Raw genomic sequence first — 15,288 nt, forward strand, 5'->3', positions numbered from 1 at the left:
TATCAATTTTTATATCTATGATTGACACTCATCTAATAAACATATAATTTTGATATATTTTGTCGGATTCAATAAATAGATATCACTTCTTAAGGAAGAACACCATAGATGAAAAACATAACAAAATTGTAAAAAAAATCTTTTCAATATATACATGAAAAAACAATCCACCTAAAAACATGCGTACGTAAAATAAAAAAAATAACATAAGAAGTGTAAGAGGCTGAATACGAACGTAATAGGTTGCGAAATTCTCTCCCTTCCATTTTTCACCCACGATGCTATTGATCTCTCCTCTATGTAGATACGTATATATCTTTATATCAATCGACGTTCAACTCCCTCGATTTCAGGTTTCTGCCACTATCTGTTTTCAAGTTCTCTTTTTTATTTATTGTGTCATCATTCCCCGTGATTCTTTTCCTGCATTTATTAATGTACTATTATTGCCTGTTAGCATCACATGCAAGGGATGAAGAGCAGGAAAATATCGAATAAAGTTTGAGTTTTTACGTTATTCTGTTCTGGGTTTTTGGAATCGGTTTAATTTGTTGATGAATTTTGGATTCTAGGATGGTTCTGCATTTATTCACACTCTTGGTTGATATCACATGCAACAGATGAAAAGGAGCAAAATCGCAAAGAAAGATTGAATTCAACGTATCTTCGCATGTTTGTTTTTGGGTTTTTCGTTTTGTGTTTGTTTGTTCATGAAATTTCGAACGTAGGATGGTTCTGGGTTTATCCATCCACGCAACCGATGATGATGAGGAAATTCTCTAAGAATTTTTGAATTCCAACGAGTCTGTTTGCGTGGGTCTAGAAGTCAGGTTTATTTTTTTTTTTTTTTTGATGAATTTAGGATTCTAGGACGACCAGATAGGCGTAGTTATGTATGTATCGAGCTTCGAGGTTGTGCTTTGGGGTTGATTTGTATTTACGTGAGTGTTTTGATTGTAGATTGAGGTTTGAGTTCAATGGAGAAGGAGAAGAAGAAATATCCAATTGGAGCAGAGCATTATCTTCTGTTTGAGGAGATTGGGAATGGTGTCAGTGCCTCGGTTCATAGGGCGCTGTGCAACACACTGAATGAGATAGTTGCCATCAAAATTCTGGATTTTGAACGGGCTAATTGTGATCTGGTAATTCATCTCTTTGCCAAACTATGGCTACTATCTATGTATACTATTCCTATGGATGAAGACTCATGAATTTTAAATGTTTATGATACCTGTTTAAGGTGTTTTCCTTGTGATTTTAAATAGTGTTTTGTTTAATAATCGAAGTTCTATTTTTATTTATGCTATGATGCTTTCACCAAGAGCTAATCTGATCAATTTTATCAGTTCTATACTTCTATTAGAGGCAATTTCACTTAGTTGCTTGTAAGACATCACTGAATATGTTCTTATCTGCTTAAACTTATCATTCTAAATGAATGATGATTGATCCTGTATCCTGAAACTTTAGCAAAACAATTTTCTTATTCAGTTCTGGCATTTACATCCAGAATAATGTTTCACGGGAAGCACAGACAATGGTCCTAGTTGACCACCCCAATGTTCTTAAATCACACTGCTCTTTCGTTATCGATCACACTCTGTGGGTTGTCATGCCTTTCATGGCTGGAGGTTCTTGCCTTCACATATTGAAGGCTGCACATCCAAATGGTTTTGAGGAGGCAGTTATTGCTACCATTTTACGCGAGGTGTTGAAGGGCTTGGAATATCTTCATCAACATGGCCATATTCATCGTGATGTCAAGGTGAGTAGATGTTTGTTTAATTGTCTCAAATACAATCTACTCTTAAATGCCTATTTTTTAGGTGCAGTTGGAAATAAGAACTTTAAATGTCTAAGACTAATCTCTTTAATAGCTTAAACTTTTAACTGCCATTCAATATGAGATCTTTGCCGTTTATTTACGAAAAAGAGTTTCAAAAAAGGTTTAATGAAAAGGATACTTCCAGCTCATGATAAGACATGTTAGAGACACTGGATCATGTCTTGTATCTCGAGGGACTAGATTAACGTAGTGCTCAGTAGCTTCCATGTTTTCATAGGTGGTTGTTGCATAGGTTCTAGTGAAATGAGAACGCGAGTCATTATTTTTGCATAGGTTCTAGTGAAATGAGAACGCGAGTCATTATTTTTCTGTTTCACTAAGGATAAGGATATGAAAATATTGATCGCGGCTAGCCATTTCTTAGTCTTGTTTTTTTCTCTCCAAGTCATAACGTCCCCTTCTGTTAATGATAACAATAATATTGTTCAAGTGCAACATTCAAGGGTTTTGAGGAAAAACCTTGTGTTATTAATTCAGTCTGCTCCTTTAGTATTAAAATTTGTTCTCTGTTTTTTATGGCTAGTATGAGTTTCTTCACAAAAAATGTCAGGGCATGTGTCAGCCGGTTTTCAACTCTAGGGATCCCATCATCATCCAAACCAGGTTCCCTTCAAGTTATTCTGAGGTTATACAAAGGACATTTCCTCTTTAAAATGGTGTCATGAAAAACTCTCGTGTGTAATGAGATATAGCATTTTCTTGTCCAAAATGTCAAAAAGTTAATAGAATATGCAAATAAGAATTCTTTTGAGCTGAGAGCCTGTGTTATCATGAGCATCCCTGATAGATTGGGCACTTGTTTAGTACCATCACAATAAATTAGCACCAAGCCATTGACATGGCCGTTAAGATAGTGCACAATATATCTTTTTATCATGTGAATGTTACGCGTTACTTATTTGATTGCATTCTCTCAGGCTGGTAATATTCTGATTGATGCTCGCGGTGGTATCAAACTCGGGGATTTTGGTGTTTCTGCCTGCTTGTTTGATTCTGGTGATAGACAACGTATGAGAAATACATTTGTGGGCACTCCTTGCTGGTATGAGTAAAAATGATTTGGTGTTCTATACATTTCCTCTTACTAGGACTCTTGGTAATGTATTTTTTTATGTTGGTCCGGTATCTGAATTTTATTTGCACCAGACAAGATTGACAACACATAAATTGATAGGATAATATTTGACAATATGCACATACAGGCAAAACAAAACCTATTCCTTGGAATTTAGAACTTTTAACCCCATTCCACTATACTTGTGCAACTGTCAGTGACTGTCAGTGGCAACATCAAACTGACAGATAAGCTTGAGTTGATGAAATTTACATTGTTTGAAGGATGTTGCTCGTCATAGAGTTCAATCTGAGCTTGCACTTTCACCATTTGTCATTTTTGTGTCTGTATTATGGGAGTGAATTTTGTACTTGTGTAGGATGGCTCCAGAAGTCATGGAACAATTGCATGGTTATGACTTCAAGTCAGTGAATAAGTTTTGCATTCTACAGTTGCTATAATAACCAAAGATATGGAATTTTTCTTACTTAAAAGGGTAAATGTTTTACAGAGCTGATATTTGGTCTTTTGGCATAACCGCTTTGGAGCTTGCCCATGGTCATGCCCCTTTCTCAAAATACCCTCCAATGAAGGTCTTTATTGATTTAAGAAGGGTTTTCTTTCAACATGGGGAGCCCTTTGGTAAGCAGGTTATCTTTTGATTCAAGAATATTCACAGTATGGTTTGTTTTTATAGGTATTGCTCATGACCTTGCAAAATGCACCCCCAGGTCTGGATTATGAGAGCGACAAAAAATTCTCAAAGGTATATTAGTGAAAATCATGTCTGATTAGTTATCAATGAAACATTTTTTTACATGTTTTATGTGTATATTTGCGTTTCCAGTCCTTTAAGCAGATGATTGCTAGTTGTTTGGTTAAAGATCCTTTAAAAAGGCCTTCTGCAAAAAAGTTAATGAGGCATTCTTTTTTCAAGCAAGCAAGATCCAATGACTATATTTCTAGAACTCTTATAGAAGGGTTGCCAACTCTCGGTGATCGTCTTCAAGCATTAAAGGTCTGTTATTTTATAACACCATGCCAAAATAATACTTCATAGCTGTCATCATCATCATATTTTTCTATGTGATCATATTCTAAATCGAAAAAAAGTGTGATATGTTTAGAGAAAGGAGGAAGACATGCTTGCACAAAAGAAAATTCCAGATGGGCAGAAAGAAGAAATATCACAGGTTTGATTCCACGTCCTTGCCCCTCGGTAACAATGACATTTTGATGAACCCAATCTCTACAGCTGATTATTTGTTTGATATTTATAGCAGTTTATGTACATGTATATTATCTGAACTTAACTTCATACTTTGAAGCAACGAGACTCCATAAAAATATATACCTAGCTTATAATATTTCCTTCTAGCAATCACCCTTTTTTGAAATGATGTTTACTTTTGCAGCCCCAATTATTTCTCCTGTGTCCTTTTTTCAAACAACATATTTTCCAATCAAATAGGTTACAACTTACAATCAATACCTGACACCTGATATAAGATTTTTTTAATAACTTTGATATGCGAAGTTGATTGTAAATCTACCCATAGTTTTAGCGAGATGGATGCAATTCCTTGACAAGTGTATAGAAGGTCTTTCATTTGAAGAAAATCTGGCCCTTGTGTTAAAAGATAATGTGGGAATTCAACTTTTTTGTACTTGGTGTTTGTTGCAAGTTTTTTTTTAAATTTGTTCACAAACATCTGCAGAATGAATATAAACGTGGGATTAGTGGTTGGAACTTCAACCTTGATGATATGAAAGCACAAGCGTCATTGGTATTCAATATTTTGAATTTTGTTTACTAATATGATTAAATCGATACAATTAGTTACCTGGTGAATACATATACGATATCTCATGCTTTCAGATTCAGGATGATGATGTTATAGCAGAAAAAGATGTAGATATGCAAAGCAAACAACTTCAGCATCAGATGTCTCTGTCTAAGCAAGCTTCACAACTTCAACATCAGTCGTCTTTGTCTAAACAAGTTTCACAACTTCAACACCAGTCATCCTTTTCAAGTGGATATTCTGATGCTGCAGATTCAGTATGTTTATGCCATAATGTGGTTTTGGAAAAAATTACTCCTGGATATCTTTTTGGCATCAAGGTTCTAAGTTCATAGCTTTTTGCAGGACGATAATGTTCATGCTTCTCTTTCAATAGTTGACTCCAAATCTAACACGTATGTCTTCATAATCATAATCATAATATGATAACCGTTTCCTTTATATCATGTTTATACAGGATAGCATAGCAGCATGAATTATTTTCATACTGCTTATTTGCGTTTTCATTTTCTAATATTCAACTTTTTGTTTTGTTTTGTAATGTTCAGACATTGGATAGTTCATATGTTTCCTGTTTTATTGTGCCAAGAATATACATAGTCCTGCATATGATGTCTCTCCCATTGTATAAAGCTCACAATATTGCAACTCCATCACTTTATTGAACTGCTCTTATCTAGCGGTTATCTGTTACTGGGCCATTCTTTGTCGTTCTCATAATTCTGATCTTGAAAATGAATATGATTGCATGTGCTTATGAAAATCATTTTTTTTCCCTTTAGAGTCAAAGATGAAAAGGCCGATGATGATCTGAATTCCCTGGGTTCAACGACTGAGCAGTTAAAATCAAGTGCATCTCATGAAAATGAAAACCTGTCGGAAAAACTTTTGTCCAATATAAATAGACCTTTATCAGATGCGGCTCCTACAAGTTCTCATATGGGGTACATTTTAATTCGCTTATTCACTCGTCCTGACAACCAGCGATACTGTTCTTTATACATCATGTCATTCATTTGTTCTCTCTATATGCTTCAAGGATTCAGTGCTTCGCTTTTGAAGTGGGCAGAGTAATTTATTAATTTTTTTGTTTAGTTAAAATATGTCTAGAGAAATTTTTAATTTCCTCAAACGTAAATTTCTACCATCTGGTTGAAAAAGTTACAATTATTCACATATGTAGATCTAATTACACAAATAGTTTCTTATTGCATGTTTTCAATGTTTCCCTCATTACCTTGACATTTTTTACTCTGTTATTCTTAGAGGTAAAGCCCAAAACCAATCACAAGTTTTGTCAACTGGTGGAGTTTCCAGTCAGCAAACAACGGATAATGGGCATTCAGAAATTTCATCCAAAGGCTTAAAAACATCAAGTAAGAGGTGCCCTATATTTCAGAACTTCTCATTATGACAGAAATGAGCTTTTCAAGTATTTAAAATTATAACATTCTTGCTTGACTGCGGATTTTGAATGCAGCTAGTGTTGATGACCTTGATGAGAAGGCGAAATGTGCAATGGTTCAGCAAAAAGGACGATTTAAGGTTACATCAGAAAATGTTGATGTGGAAAAGGTTGTTATTCTGGTCCTCTTGTAACTTGTATGTGATTGTGCTTACATTTGCTTCAGATTAATTAACTTATTCCACAGGTGGTTCCCTCTCCAACACTACAGAAAAGCTACAGTATGCAGGTTGGTTACAAATCTGTGTCAATGTAACATAAATATTCTCTTCCAAGCTATTTACTTGATATTTCTTTAGATCTTTTTACAAAGTGACAAAACAACTTTTTTGACAACTTAAATATGCTAATATTACTTCTCTGATAAAAGGAAATATTCTTTGATGTTGAATCAAATTCTTCAATAACACAGAAATAACTTCTATCACTGTTTAAATATAAAACATTGAACAGATAAAAAATTGTTTATAAATTGATGGATTATGTATGATCGCTTTATTGAAAGTTATAATTGATAGTAACGGTATAATTCAAAACTTTTAAACCTTACAACGGACAAGCGCCACGTTAAGATCACTATCTTTGTAGGAGCAATTATTCTAACTTAGAAATGAAAAATTTCGGCAGGTGTTAAAACAGCATATTGAGTTCTTTGCTCGAAAACCTGATGTGTGTAATTATAGTTTCCGCATGATTATATGTCCTTCCTAATCACATTTCCACTTGTGTCGATTTTTAGGTGATCAATCAACATCCTGCTAGTCCTTTACCATTTCCTTCTGATGCTACACCATCAAGTCCTCTTGGTCATGCCATTTTTCCTATGCTGCACTCTGTTTTACAGACGAATATTTCTCAAAGGGTAATTCATCTGAAAAATAACATTGTATCGAGATGTTCTTCTAAAAAAATTTATTTACGTATTTATGTTTTTCTTGATAGGATTGCATTCTTAATCTTTTGAAGCAAATAGTTGTTGCTGATTCTACGGGTAACCAGTATAATGAATCTGGAAATAACGTAATTTTATATGTCTATTCTTAGTACTTCATTTGACTAGTCCTCTTTGTAGATGGAGGCAGCATGCCAATGAATACAACTGTGACAGATAAATCTTTGCCGGTATGCAAAAGTACAGTGTTTATATGAATTCACTATAACTTCTTAAACTTTAAACATGTCTTTTTCCTTTGGGAAAAAAAACTTGAGTGTGAAAATGGCCCCATTAGTTTCCACTAGCTACTTATGCCCAGATTCCGTTCATTGGATTCTGTTTTTGCAGTCAGAGGCAGCTCATGACAGGGAAAAAGAATTACTCCGCGAGATATCTGATTTGCAATGGAGGTATTTATAACCACCAAAAACCTCATGTTTGATGATCATGCTTCCTTATATGTATGTCCATTGGATATAGATAATTGACAAGCTTAAGAGATCATATTTGAATTTCTTACAAGAACAAGATTCGCTTGTCTAGGTACAAATAAAGAAAACAAAAAGGGGGAATGTATGAAACCGTACCTAAATTGATTCTTGACTCCACATACTAAGAGCTTATGATTAACCAACTTGACATAAAGAAACTCATATTCTTTTTGTGCAGGCTCATTTGTGCCCAAGAAGAGCTTCAAAAGTACAAAGCTGAGAATGCACAGGTCAACTTCATGAGTTAAATTTGGATTTGTTTCTTGATACATATAATTCCTTTCGGTTTGGTATGGGTATGGCTCAAAATACAGATAGTTACTATTTGGAAACCACGTTTAACATATATGCTATTCATTTATTGTGTACGAATACAAGCTATAGCCACGGACATGAGTTCGAAAATGGGCATTTGTGGGCAGTTTGGTATGCATCGTTTACATCTACTGACAACAGGCCGTATGTTTTGATGAGGTGCATCAACTTGGTATATTTTTACATGAAATTTGTTTATGTTCTTTTCAGTGGTAAAGTACAAGTATGAAAAATGTAATTTCTCTAATACATCTCTATTATTAAAGAAAACTACAAATAGTTTTAAAACTCATAATTGTCTTGGTATGCATATTATTTTGTTAAGTTATAAAACATGTTACGTGTTTCATCTATTTCTCCCTATAACGATGATAAAAGGTTTAATTAAACATTAGTTTCTGAAATTGAACCATACTGGTACCGCTCTGCTTTAAATTATTATAAAGAAATAGCGTGTAGGGTCCCCTTCATTTGTTATAATAATAATACACAAACACTCTTGTAAGACAGTTTCATGGGTGAATCTTGTGAGATATATTTTATATTTGGGTCACTCATCATGAATAAGTATTACGTTTTATGTCAAAAATATTATTTTTATTGTAATTATGAGCGATTCATCTCACGAATAAAGTTATGTGTAATCGTCTATGAGAGGCATACTTATAATAATGATAATAATAATAACAATAAGAGGATATTAATTTGCGAATGAACCTTATCACAACTTGGAGGAGGGGCGCGCACCGAAGAAAAAGTGGCCAAGTTGCATTACAAACCCAGATATGTCGAGCTTTGGAACGGAGGACTGATTAAGGTCCAACCAGATATTCCAATTTCCAAGACACCCATTTAGATAAATCCATGTGCAGCACCAACCCAACAGCAAGCAAAGGCTAGCTAAAGATAGATATGATATTCAATTCATCAACACATACTTCAATATGATCCTTCCATTCTCGATTGTTTGATCAAATAATTCTGATTGCATCCATCCATACGCTTCCTTGCCAATTCGATTTTCGGTGGCGCATAGTCAGCTGGATGTCCATCTCATGCGCCATAACACACACATACACACACTAGAAGACATGTACGTGCGTTGCACGTGTGAAACATACAACAACCGTAATTTTTAAATTTCTCATGATATATTTTGAAATTATAAAGATCTATACATAAATCGCGTCATTGAAAAATTAGCTACAAGTTCTACAAGTATTTGCCGAAAGAAATTTAACAGGACATAAAACATGAAGATAATTGTAATATTTTAAAAAAAAGTATTTTTCGAGCAAAAAAAAATATTTAAAAAACATAAGTAAAATCTTATAAATCATTTTAAGTAATTATAGATGTAAGAATAATTTGTTTCACATAAAAAGGATTTGAATTCTTTCTTATTCCTGATCATTTTCTATCACTTTGATGTAAATAAAAGTAATTATTACAGATAAAATCAATTTAAGCTCATTTCAATTCTTTTGAAGTGTTCTCTCATGGCACCAAATAATTATTTGGGTCTGTTATGCATAAAGTTTTACGGTTTGGCCCATTGACACTCAAGTCAGTGCAATTCTCATTATGTTTGCAATTAGCTTTGTATATGACTTTGCACGGTACATCACAATTATAAGAAATAAAAGTCTTGTCTTGGGTAACAAATATAACATTTGACCTGAAGATCAAAGAATGTTTGAACTAAACTATTAATCTTTCATTATTATTTAGTTTTATTGGGTTAAGCATGCACGAGTGAGAGCAGTACTAAGATGGATGAAGTCTTAGGAAGTTCTTGTGCGTATTGCTGACATTGTGTCGTTTGTTTTAAATTTCATTAAAAATATAATTATTTTTTAAAAAAATAATGTAAATCTTATTCCAAAATAAAATTTCAGTTTTCTTTAATTGATTTTAAAATTCATCAATGACTGAAAAAAAAACATGTATTTATTAATACTATCTAACGAAAATAAGGACATACATGTAAATTCAAACAATTTACGTTATTTATGGATGTTAATTCACTTAAGTTAAAAATAAAATTGTCACAGAAACTCATATGAAGCTGTTTCGTGGGTCAATTTTGTAAAACATGTCTCCAATCCGACCTGAATCATGAAAAATATGGTTTTTAATTCTGGGAATGATTGGGTCGACCCGTATTAGGATATATATCAATGAAACCGTCTCACAGAAAACCTACTCAAAAATTGGAGAACTATAAAATTTTGAAGAATAGTGTAAAATTCATCTTTCTTCGATTTATTTTAAAATGCATTAACATTAGTTGATAAAAAATGTCGACTCGTCTTAGAGATATATCAATTTGATACCGTCTTACATAAGATTTACTCAAAAATTGGATAACTATAAAATTTTGAACAAAAACATAAACTTCATTTTTATTCTATTTATTTTAAAATTTATTAATTAATGAAAAAATATAAATCAAACAAAAAGACATCCTAAAAAAATAAAGATAGAGTTCACAAAAAAAAAAACAGAGATAAATAAAACAAAAATAAATATTTTAAATATAAGAATATAATTCAATTTTTTAAAAAAATGGAACATAAATTTTATTATTCTTTTATTTATTTTAAATTTCATTATATATATTGTTTTTTTTAAAGAAAAAACATAGAGTGTAAATTTCATTCTAACACGTGGTGACTGAAATTTATTTTAGAATTCACTAGTAGATGTGAGAACAAACCAAAAAATATATATATTATTACTATTATTTTAAATTTTATTAAAGATATATATATATATTTTTAAAAAAATTGAGTGCAAATTTCATTCCAAAAAATGGAAGGTAAATTTAAATTTCATTCTGAAAAATGTTAGCTAAATTTTTCATTCTAAAAAATTGTAGCTAAATTTTTCATTTAAAAAACGATAGTTAAAATTCATTTTTCTTCAATTTATTTTAAAAGTCATTAATGGCTAAGAAAAAAAAAACAAAAAACATATATTTATTATTGTTATCATTGTGAATTTCATTAAAGATATAATTTTTTTTAAAAATGGAGTGAAAATTTCATCACAAAAAATGGAGGCTAAATTTTATTTTTCTTCAATTTAATTTAGATTTTATTAATTAATAGATGGAAAAACAAATACAGTGACATATGGATATAATTTCATGAACATAAAAACATAGATGTAAATTCACAATTTAAAGTCATATATTTAGAGTCGTAATAATAATAATAGTAGTAGCTAGGAAAAACCAAAAAAAATATATTTATTATTGTTATCATTTTGAATTTCATTAAAAATATAAGTTTTTTTTTAAAATTGGATTATTACTATTATTTAAAATTTTATTAAAGATATATATATATATTTTTAAAAATGGAGTGAAAATGTAGTTCCAAAAAATGGAAGATAAATTTAAATGACACTACAAAAACTCTAGGCGAAATCTCACATCGTTAAACAATGGGAGAGATGCTGGGCATTTAAATGAGCGAGTAGCAACCCCTTGTGACGCGTTTTAAAGCCGTAAGGCCCTCGGGCCAAAACGGACAATATCACAAGTGGGTTGGGCCGTGACATTTGGTATCAGAGCGACTCCATGTGAGTTTGGGATGGTGGGGCAAACCTCAACGAGCACTAGGGATGTAAACGAACCAAACCGTTTGTGAGCTATTCGAATCTCGATTCGATAAAAGCTCGTTTGAGCTCGTTTAATGAGGCTCGTTAAGATAAACAAACCAAACTCAAGGAACATGTTCGTTGGTAAGTTCATGAGTAATCTTGTAGATGAAAATATATTGGTTTTGATATTTGATTTATTGATTTTGCATATTATTTATGAAATATATAGAAAAATCTATTAAATTTATTTATTATAATAAATTTACAAATTTTAATAAGAATAATATATTTTTCTTTAAATATATAATTTACTTTTTATTAATTTAATGAAAATTTAAATGTATAATTCTTACTTATTAAGCTTGTTTAGGCTCGATAAAGGCTTGAATAAGCTCGTGAGCCATGCATTTATTCGTTAAATAAAGCTCGAGCTCGGTTCAATTGTAAACGAACCAAACTCAAACATTCAAGAGTTCGGCTAGGCTCGGCTCGACTCGATTACATCCCTAGCGAGCACGCTGAGTCCCGAAAGGGGAGTGAGAAGGCCCCTTAGGTGAAATCCCACATCGCTAAACAACGGGAGAGATGTTGGGCATTTAAATGAGCGAGTAGCAACCCCTTGTGACGCGTTTTAAAGCCGCGAGGTCTTCGGGCCAAAGCGGACAATATCACAAGTGGGCTGGACATGATAACTAAATTTTTCATTCTAAAAAATGGTAGCTAAATTTTATTTTTCTTCAATTTATTTTAGAAGCCATTAATAACTATGAAAAACAGTTCCAAAAAATGGAAGATAAATTTAAATGACACTCTAAAAAATGGTAGCTAAATTTTTCATCTAAAAAATGGGAGCTACATTTCATTTTTCTTAATTTATTTTAGAAGTCATTTAATAGCTATGAAAAAACAAACAAAAACGTATATTTATTATTTTTATCATTTTGAAATTCATTATATATATAAGTATTTTTTAAAAATGGATTGCAAATTTCATCACAAAAAATGGATGTAAAATTTTGTTTTTCTTCAATTTAGCTTAGATTCTTAATTAATAAATGAAAACAAAACAACTAAAGAGACATGTATTAATGAATATTCAACTCCTATATTTATAGTGGTAATAGAGTAATAAATTTATTAATTAAAAAATGAAAACAAAACAACCAAAGAGACATGTATTAATTAAGATAAGGACATAGATGTAAATTCACAATTCAACTCATATATTCTTAAGGACATAGATGTAAATTCACAATTCAAATCATATATTTATAATGAAAACAAAACAACCAAAAAGACATGTATTAATTAAGATAAGGACATAGATGTAAATTCACAATTCAACTCTAGATGTAAATCCACAATTCAAATCATATATTTATAATGAAAACAAAACAACCAAAAAGACATGTATTAATTAAGATAAGGACATAGATGTAAATTCACAATTCAACTCTAGATGTAAATCCACAATTCAAATTATATATTTATAATGAAAACAAAACAACCAAAAAGACATGTATTAATTAAGATAAGGACATAGATGTAAATTCACAATTCAACTTTAGATGTAAATCCACAATTCAAATCATATATTTATAATGAAAACAAAACAACCAAAAAGACATGTATTAATTAAGATAATGACATAGATGTAAATTCACAATTCAACTCATATATTTATAATAGTAATATAATATATATATATATATATATATGTATGTATATTCATATGGAATTCGAATAGGATGTGTTGATGCAACTTATTATGGTACTGAGACCTTTTCTGATGTGCCTGGCCACAGTTTCGGATGCTGTAAAGTTCATAGAATTGTTGGTGAGTGGGAGCGGAGCGCTTGACTTGACAATGTCAATTACTAGTATTGAAAAAAATTGAGTCAAAACAAACCAATTTCTGTGTTCACCAAATGAGCACGATGTGGTAGTAGGCATGCTTATTGGTTGTTTCGACACGAACCGACCCCTAAAAACCGGAACCAGAACCGGTCCAAAATCGCATATAAATAGAGTTGACCGGTTCAAATAAAAAAACCGACCAAATTAGGTTCCGGAACCAGATCCGAAAATTGATCCGGATCCGGTTTTGGTTCGAATTTTTTTTAAAAAAATAAAAATAAAAAACGAAATCACAATTATTTGCAATCACAATTATTTGCCATCAAAATGCTAAATAAAAAATTGTCCATTAATATTACTAATTTTAATTATACATTAAAATATAATAAATTAGAGTTCGGAACCGGTTCGATCCAAATCAGAACTGGTTTATTAACAGTCGAACCGGTCTTGGGTTTGGAAACTTGGAACCGGTCCAGAACCAGTTCGATGGAACCGATAAACATACCTATGTGGCAGTACGTTAAAAATATCGAGGACTTGTCGGATTAGTTGGTGATCATCTAGAAAACACGCGTTAGGCAAATGGTTATCAGTTGTTGTGTTGGCCAGTAGTGGTTATTGTCACTTAATTAGGCGGTCAAATCCACTATACATGAATTGAGTTAATTTTGCTCCATCGGTGATTTCATGTTATCTTCAGAGCAAAATTTTAATAAATGCATGAAATTTAACATTACAGGTGGAGTTTATTGACTCCAAAATGTCCTAAATTAGCATCTCATCGACTCGAATCGTCTTATTCACACTTATGATAAATTAAGTAATAAATATTTAGCAACTACCAACACTTTCTCGAACGAATTTATCACACAAGATTTGTTCAATGTAGTTTACCTGACTAGGCCCAGAGTTTATTCAATATGCACCTAAAATGACTACGTGTTCTCACATCATCAAATAACAACAATAATAATAACAAATATTTATGGTATTCCAATTCTTATGATTTCTAACTCTTAATCAGGTTTCAGTATTCTGAAATAAGATCATACACCATCTATTATAAAAAAAACAAAAATTACATCGAGATAACTCGTGGATTATAACAAAATATTTAAGTTGTTTTTGCATTATTAATCCACTAGCTAGATTAATTTTAAAAAGACAAAAGTCTTCTATAAGAAGATTTCACATATTTATATCAGATAAGTTGCTCAGTTTATATTTGCAAAGAAAAGTAACATTTTTTTACATAAAAGATAATATTTTTTATAGATCAAGCCGGATTGGAAATCTGAATAACGAAATTGACCCATGAGAATATGAGTTTTTGTAAAAAAATATGTACCTAGGACGTAGTAAATGAAGCTAGCTATACTACTTAGTAAGCCAAACACTATTCAATTTATTTTTAGATGTATTAAATTCTGAATTTTCAATGCTCGAATTAACTACCATTTTTACAATAATAGATCATATAGCTTGGTGCTGTGCATTTACATATAGGTGGTAGACTGGACTGGTAGTATAATAACATTCTTTTGCAATAAACTAATAACCTATGCAACATTTAAATATCCCCATTAAGATTTTTAATTAATTAACTAACATGCCTTACTAATCCTATATACGAATTTAAGATTGGGTGATGTGTTGCAATCATCAAGTAATGAAAAAAACAAGTTATAATTGAGCAGAAACCGTCCAACTTCTCTGCTGAAAATTTTGGTATCGAATTGGAAATGGGGGAGTAAATTAATGGCTACTCGTTGAATTTTGTTTCAAAAAAATTAAAACAATTTTTGTTTTTTTTTTAAATATAAATAAATGGGTTTATTATTTTTTTTGGGACCTTTTTACATGCTGAGTTTTAACTTAATTTTTTCCCCAACGACTGCATCAAGTGGTG

At 31.5% G+C, this 15,288-nt stretch overlaps 1 protein-coding gene across 7 annotated transcripts; it reads left to right on the forward strand.

Annotated features, from left to right (window-relative positions):
• Positions 1–223: 223 nt before the first annotated feature.
• LOC142556100 (uncharacterized) lies at positions 224–8,087 on the forward strand. Of its 7 annotated transcripts, none has more exons than XM_075667353.1 (21): positions 224–353; positions 961–1,142; positions 1,511–1,765; positions 2,764–2,888; positions 3,280–3,324; positions 3,412–3,493; positions 3,598–3,666; positions 3,748–3,918; positions 4,028–4,093; positions 4,619–4,687; positions 4,780–4,962; positions 5,051–5,100; positions 5,488–5,649; positions 5,972–6,081; positions 6,186–6,280; positions 6,358–6,399; positions 6,910–7,032; positions 7,113–7,161; positions 7,243–7,292; positions 7,453–7,514; positions 7,774–8,087. In XM_075667353.1, the coding sequence occupies exons 2-21, from the start codon at positions 978–980 to the stop codon at positions 7,841–7,843; spliced, it is 2,043 nt and encodes a 680-aa protein (XP_075523468.1). In that variant the 5' UTR covers positions 224–353; positions 961–977; the 3' UTR covers positions 7,844–8,087. The 7 variants fall into 7 exon arrangements, 6 of the variants coding, with proteins under 6 accessions (XP_075523468.1, XP_075523466.1, XP_075523467.1 ...); XM_075667351.1 differs by lacking the exon at positions 224–353 and adding an exon at positions 506–830; XM_075667352.1 differs by lacking the exon at positions 224–353 and adding an exon at positions 506–672.
• The last annotated feature ends 7,201 nt before the right edge of the window (positions 8,088–15,288 follow it).

This window comes from Primulina tabacum, chromosome 9, assembly GCF_025594145.1.
Source record: "Primulina tabacum isolate GXHZ01 chromosome 9, ASM2559414v2, whole genome shotgun sequence".
NCBI classification, from domain to species: Eukaryota; Viridiplantae; Streptophyta; class Magnoliopsida; order Lamiales; family Gesneriaceae; genus Primulina; species Primulina tabacum.

Bases quoted from the DNA above. Each gene is read 5' to 3' on its own strand.
- LOC142556100 (XM_075667353.1), top strand. From the start codon at position 978: ATGGAGAAGGAGAAGAAGAAATATCCAATTGGAGCAGAGCATTATCTT. The intron at 1,143-1,510 runs GTAATTCATCTC...ATTTACATCCAG, and splicing joins AACGGGCTAATTGTGATCTG to AATAATGTTTCACGGGAAGC. The intron at 3,494-3,597 runs GTCTTTATTGAT...TTGTTTTTATAG, and splicing joins CAAAATACCCTCCAATGAAG to GTATTGCTCATGACCTTGCA.